The 6565-nt window shown below is 40.5% G+C and overlaps 1 protein-coding gene across 1 annotated transcript; it reads right to left on the bottom strand.

Annotated features, from left to right (window-relative positions):
- Nucleotides 1-205: 205 nt before the first annotated feature.
- LOC129177080 (chymotrypsin-like protease CTRL-1) lies at nucleotides 206-6320 on the bottom strand. Its single transcript, XM_054767819.1, has 6 exons — nucleotides 6171-6320; nucleotides 5400-5417; nucleotides 5131-5293; nucleotides 3072-3340; nucleotides 1402-1547; nucleotides 206-1281 (listed from the first exon to the last, which is right to left on the bottom strand). Exons 1-6 carry the CDS (start codon nucleotides 6223-6225, stop codon nucleotides 979-981), a joined length of 954 nt encoding a protein of 317 aa, XP_054623794.1. The 5' UTR covers nucleotides 6226-6320; the 3' UTR covers nucleotides 206-978.
- Between the last annotated feature and the right edge of the window lie 245 nt (nucleotides 6321-6565).

Raw genomic sequence — 6565 nt, 5'->3', positions numbered from 1 at the left:
GGTGCTTCTCCAGGAAATGAGCAGTGTCACTGGTCTGTGAGTTTATCGAAGTGCGGTTATCAATCACGGTTTTATGATCATTTTAATTCGAAACAGTAATACTACCGCGGTTAATCATTAATACCATTACAACAATAATTATTACAACCCTAAGCATCACTCAACATTATTTTAAAGGCAAGCCAAACAAGAAAGACATCAGTGCTTAAAATCACAGATATGTATTTTTTTTACTATTAAAAGAAAGCAAAACAAACAAAATCAAGTCATAATGATGCCTGCATGGACACAAAATGCAAGTTAATAAGTTAATACATCACTGTCCATTTGAGCTGTTGAGGCCAAAACTTTGAGGCAGTGTACTGTTGACAACTTAAACCTTCTCTTGTTATTACACAGTATTCTTACAGAGTTGTTACAATGAATGTTAATAACCCAGCTGGGCCGCACGGTGGTCTAGTGGTTAGCATGTTGGCCAACGCAGTAACAGCCTGGAGATCGGGCCGCACGGTGGTCTAGTGGTTAGCATGTTGGCCAACGCAGTAACAGCCTGGAGATCGGGAAGACCTGGGTACTCCGGTTTCATGCATGTTAGGTTCATTGGAGACTCTAAATTGTCCATAGGTATGAATGTGAGTGTGAATGGTTGTTTGTCTATATGTGTCCTGTGATTGGCTGGCAACCAGCCCAGGAGGTACCCCGCCTCTCGCCCAAAGTCAGCTGGGATAGGATCCAGCGACGGTATAGAAGATGGATGGATAATCCAGCTGTTGTCTTGCATGCATGTGACATGTGGATGGAATCATTGTATGTGAAGCATATAGAGCGAAGAATAACTGAAGTTCACAAAGTACAGAAAAGTCAATCAGTAATTTTGATTTACTCGCTTATGCCATATGATCAAGTGCTAAATTCTGTCCAGAAAAGCAATGGATTGTATTTGTAGTGTAATTCTATATTAGAACATGCTGTTATAAGTTACAGAGCCTGAATGAACAGCAGGAGAAGTAAGAGGCTAAGGCACGAAAGACTTGCTTTGGTTGCAGAGTCTTCAAGAAATTCACACACAAAGCTGCTGTCCGCGTCGGTACCAGTGGCAGTGTGGCTCAAAAAGCTTATGTTTGCCCCTGACACTTGCTCCGTGATCCAATCCTGGTAAAACGACACACGAGCAAAGACTTCAGGGAAACCTTTGTTGGCGCAAGGTATGCCGAAACTGGTGATGCCAGCCTGGATCCACCTTGAGCCCTGTTTGCATTGCAAAGGTCCACCTGAATCACCCTGAAAATAAAAAAAATAGGCAGCAGAAGCCCAGACGAGGGCGTAAAGATATGAATAAAACCACAGCTAACCCCAACATCTAATTACGATATATTTTTGCAAATGCAATAAGGCACTGACCTGGCATATTCCTCGGCCCTCCTCCCCGGCACACAGCATGTTGCTGGTGATGTCATGTGGCACAAGGCTGTAGCTGCAGGCGCATTGCTTGTTTCCGATCACTGGAATCTCAACTTCTTGCAGCCTCTCAAAGGCCACATTTGGCTCTGGAGGAAACACGGAACACAACGATAGATTGCCAAATTACCGCAAAAAGTCAGTGCACACTTCAGTCAATACATCTAGACAAGCTAATGACAAGGTCTTAATTTAGCAACGTGTTTGGTGTTGTAGTGGCAGTTGGAAGTATTTTTTATGTTTTTATCACTTTAGACATACATTTCTGTCTGCATTAAAGATCTCCTATTATACTAAATGTACTTCTTAATGATGATCTAACAGTAATATGCATCCCCAGAGCGCCATAAGTGAGAAAAATCTATCATCCTCCTCCTCAATTGTTTGCTCCATTCTAGTTAGATGAGCCAATGAGCCCACACCATGTATACGCCCACTAATTCACGAAGGACAGCTTTGTAAAAAGTAAGGCTTTGCTACACACCTAAAATAAAGCTTTGTTAATTATCCACTACTCAGCTACAGAGATAGGAGTGGTAAGTTTAGTTTAGTTTAGTTTAGTTTTCCTTCAGCAAACAGGCTAACCTAGCATGATGTTGCTGTTAAAATGTGAGGCGTAATGTTTGCTGTAGCACAAATGCTAGTGTTGCTAACAACACACTTGCAATACACTAGTGTTGGACCTCTGAGACTTTAAAATGTAAACTGTTGAAAAAAAAAATGTTAGAAAGCTCGGCTTTGCTATCACAGATCGATACAAAAGTAGTAGGGGTGTAACGATTCATTTTAATAACGATTTGGTTCGTATCACGAGTCGTGGTTACCGATACAATTCAAGGACAATATTGGCTCATTTACAACGATACGATCCGAAATGATTCAGTAACTTTAAATCGATTCAGTAACTTTTTAGCCAAAAATTCAACGAGTGGGATTAATAATGCTGACATACTTATGTATAAATGATCAAAAAGTTTGTTAAAAATGCGATACAAAATCAGGATGAACATAGGGTGACATAGCTTTTCATGATGAATTCTTTACTTTAAATAGTGCAATCCAAACCTGAAGGAATACACAAATGACAGAAGTTTTGCAGCGCACATATGTGTTTTGACCTGGACACGCCGCGCTGGTTGAAGACTACTGGACCATAAAACTACCATCCAGAGGCATACAAAACGTCCTTACTTTGCATATTGTCCCCATAAATGTCTCTTTAAAGGAGTTTCAAATAAGGCCAGATCAGTTAAATCTGAAAACTGAATAAAGTGAATGAACTGACCAAAAGAAGAAGTAGTGAACAACTGTATTTCACAGGTCCACCGTAACTCCCGTGAGCACCACATACCCGGAAGACAATGATGCCACAAATAGGCAGACTGAAAAAGTGCTAAAAATCCATTTATCGCCTGCCGTGCTTAAATCCAAAGCTTTGTTTCCTTACCTTTTAAACGATGTTAGATCGACATACAGTATGTCGTTCGGAATGGAAACTTGCTAGAGACAGATCGATGTAATAGGATCATAGGAATATAACTTGATTCATCTACGCAGTGAATGAATTGTTACACCCCTAATCGGTAAGTAGGCAGTGTGACAAAGATACCCACGATCACTCCCGAGTCTGCCCCAGCCTGTGGCCCAGCACATGGTGGCGTTGTGGAACTGACTGGTGTTGCTCGCCATGCAGACAGGTCGGATGTAGTTAGTGTAAGTGACGGGGCTGCTCAGCTTAAAGAGGGCAATATCGTTTTGAAAGGTTCCGTTCTCATAGTCGGGATGAACGATGACCTGGGCCACGCTGCGTGAGACCTCGTTAGGATTTGGGCCACTCTGATTCTGTCTTCCAAAGTACAGGGTCCACGGTGAAGCCGAAGTGCTACAATTTAAAAAGAAAGAGAGAAGAAAAGGACAACAGTGATAATTTTCACAAATCCGCCATTGCACAATGAGAGTTTCCATCTAGTAGTGAAGATGGTGGATTGCAGTTTCATACACCCTTTGACAAAGGCGGGAACATTTTTGGCGCATACTAAGATAAAATACACCAGCTTTAAGTTACTTTGCTTCAAATTTTAATAAGTGAATTTCCACGAAGTAGGATTCAAGTCGGATTCAATGTTAATAAACTGAATATTTTCAGAGCATAAAAACCTGCTTATGAGTTTCTAAATGTGGGTTTTAACATTATTAGATCCGTGTAATCATGCAATTACACCCCAATAGTCACTTTTACACTCCTATTATTCTTTGTTTACATTACATTGCGCAGGCTACGGGATCACTGCAGGGACATAACAGACGGGCACTTCTAGCATTGCAAGCTAGCAAGCTAACTAGTTATCCTCTCCAATTTACTTATTCTGAACTTAAGAAAGTGTTTCGAACGGAGTGGGGAAGTAAGGACAAAGAAGCCAAAAACGTTCCACTTCCACACGGAATGTGAGGAGAAGCATTTTTTCATTTGATCTCAGCCATGGCATGTCCGTCTCAGCCGTAGCATGCCAGCTCAGCTCTGCTTTAGCTAGTCTCCATGCAGCGTGAAAGGTAACCTAATTTAACACCATGTCTCATAACATTACCGATGCCTAGTGTTTAGAAGAATGCTAAATATAACTTGTCTTTCAATGTGTTTTGACTAAAAATAGGCCGTAGTCAACCACGAAACAGCAGCAATCATTTATAATGAGTAATAACATTAATTATTGTAATAATTCTTGTATAATTACACCATTTGTTTTTGAAAAAACGTGATATAGTGAGGGGGTGATAGTGAAACCATGATATAGCAAGGGACGACTGTACAGTCATGTGAAAAAATGACGACCCCCACCCCCTATGGGTTGTGCTCAAATATTTAGAATGAAATAACTGCATACTTGTAATACATCCAGTATATCCTCATGTTTTGTAGTCATTAGACAAGTGGTCAATGACTTACGGACAGTTTTTTGCTCAGTCCCGCCCGTTCCCCTGCACAGATGTTTAGTTTGATGGCAGCCATGTTTTTCCAACCAAATTGTACAAACATTTGCTTGTCTATCCCCTAATGGTGTATAAACCAAATTTTGTGGTGATTCGGCCAAACACCCTAAAGTTACAGAGGCTGTTTTTTTAGAGAGCATTGACCTGAGAAATTTCATGTCAATCCGATTTATGGGGTCAAATTTGGAGTGTAATAAAGGGCCACCATGTGGTGTATTTGTCAGCAAAATAATTGCACAGGTAACACAGTAAGGGTGCATGCTATGCCAAATTTTCACCCTTTTATGTGTAGAATTTCAGGCATACAAGTGTTAGCTTACACTGACAAACAGTTGTGAAAAAATTAGGACACCAAAACATTACTATTTTTATTGGTATTATTATTATTATAGATTTGAGCAGTATTTCCAGTCCCATAGGTAGCTGTAATATTAGTTGACAGCTGCCAAACAAATGGAGGATAAGAAGCCATGTCTATAATAATCATTACAGTGTGTATAATAATAGTATCGACATGTGCACTTAGATTTAATTATCAGGCTTGGCTCATGCCGCACCCGTCAATAAATAATTCCAGGATAACAATGTAGTCATTGCTATTGAAATCATTAGTCATACTAGACACATTTATTGTTGTAAGCGGGTAGGTTCTTTTTGAACTTGGAACTCATTAGGTTGCCTTACTTCAAAATGCAGTGAGCCGCTGAGAGCACCCAGTCCTCGCTGATCAAGGTCCCTCCACAAACGTGAAAGGTCGTGTAGTGAATGCTGACTTGCCAAGGCCACCAGCCCGCCAGGGCATCCTCACCTCCAACTATCCTAGTGTTCAGTGGTGCCACACCACACTCTGGGTGACCATAAAAGGTGTCAGTGAATACACGCCAGAGCCTTTTCTATACTGTTGGCATGTAATGTTATGGAACAGCACCAGCATGAAATAGTACAGTGCTTACCCTGAGCCTTTGAGCCACCTGTGGGAAAGAGATGAAAAAAGAATTACTGTAGCATCATTCACCCTGTTTTCATGGAATCCAACATTCCAACTGTAAAAAAAAATATGTATTAATTCTAATTTTGAATGTAGAAAAGCAGTGAAGAATTGTTTTTTGCATGTACTGTCCATCAATGGATTGTCTTTTTGGATTTTAAATTTCCCCCGATGATAAAGAAGTAACACAAGAGTATACAATGCAGCTTACGCTGCGTCTCTCTGTCGCCAAAGAGAATTCCCTACCTACAGTATACTGTACATAGACACAGACGTATCTCTAATGACAAACAAACCTGTGGCTTATTGTTTCCAGGGTCAAAAAGGAAAAGATTGTTCCTCATAGATTGAATACTTTCATTTGAGCTGACAACTTAATTGATGCCCGTCAATATAAAATATACTAATACATTTGCAACCGTGAGGGAAAACCAGTGTGTTCTTACCGGTAGTTGACAACATGTCTCAATTTTGCTATATTAATAAATCTTAATACTGAGTTCCTTTGGCAAGATGCCCAGATGTAACTAACCATTAAAATTGGATCATGTTCTCATTGTTTCAAAAAAGTGGAATTCAATGAATGAATGACACCTAGCAGTGGTGTTAGGCAACAGGTGGTTGCGTGTGGTATGTAAGAGGAAAGCAAAGCATCTGACATGGCATCTAAACAATCTACAAAAGCAACATTCGCAAATGAGCATTTACAATATACTGATATTGTTTAAAAGCCCACCTTGCATTGCGATCAGTGCGCCCATAAAGAGAGGCCATGTTGTCCGCAGCATCATGTTGTTCACGTGCAGAAAGACGCTCGGTGTTTCCCCTTCCTGTCCTCATGCGAGTGTTCTTATAAGTCAGCCACTCCCAGTAAACCTGTTTCTCTAATACCTGAAGTGCATGGTGATTACATGTAGTCATTGGGCCAAATGGAAGGGAAAGGTTAATACTTTGTGTGTGGATGGGCTGTGACTTTCTAAGGACTTGTTGATAAGATACAGTCACTAATCAGATCTCAGTAGCTCAACTTTGGAATGTCAACTTACTAGTCTCGACAGCCACAGATGGTGGAACAATGACAATGACATAGCTGCAACATGAACTTTGACCAATGTGCTCTGGGATTTTTAC

The sequence above is a fragment of the Dunckerocampus dactyliophorus genome, chromosome 2 (assembly GCF_027744805.1).
Source record: "Dunckerocampus dactyliophorus isolate RoL2022-P2 chromosome 2, RoL_Ddac_1.1, whole genome shotgun sequence".
Taxonomy (NCBI): Eukaryota; Metazoa; Chordata; class Actinopteri; order Syngnathiformes; family Syngnathidae; genus Dunckerocampus; species Dunckerocampus dactyliophorus.
The sequence above is the reverse complement of the archived record's forward strand: the minus strand, read 5'-3'. Positions and strand labels throughout refer to the sequence as shown.

Excerpts from the sequence above, each read along its gene's own strand:
- LOC129177080 (XM_054767819.1), bottom strand. The coding sequence starts at position 6,225 with ATGATGCTGCGGACAACATGGCCTCTCTTTATGGGCGCACTGATCGCA. Across the intron at positions 1,548-3,071 it reads GGGCAGACTCGGGAGTGATC|AGCCAAATGTGGCCTTTGAG; the intron begins GTGGGTATCTTT and ends TGTTTCCTCCAG. Across the intron at positions 1,282-1,401 it reads AGGGCCGAGGAATATGCCAG|GGTGATTCAGGTGGACCTTT; the intron begins GTCAGTGCCTTA and ends TTTTATTTTCAG.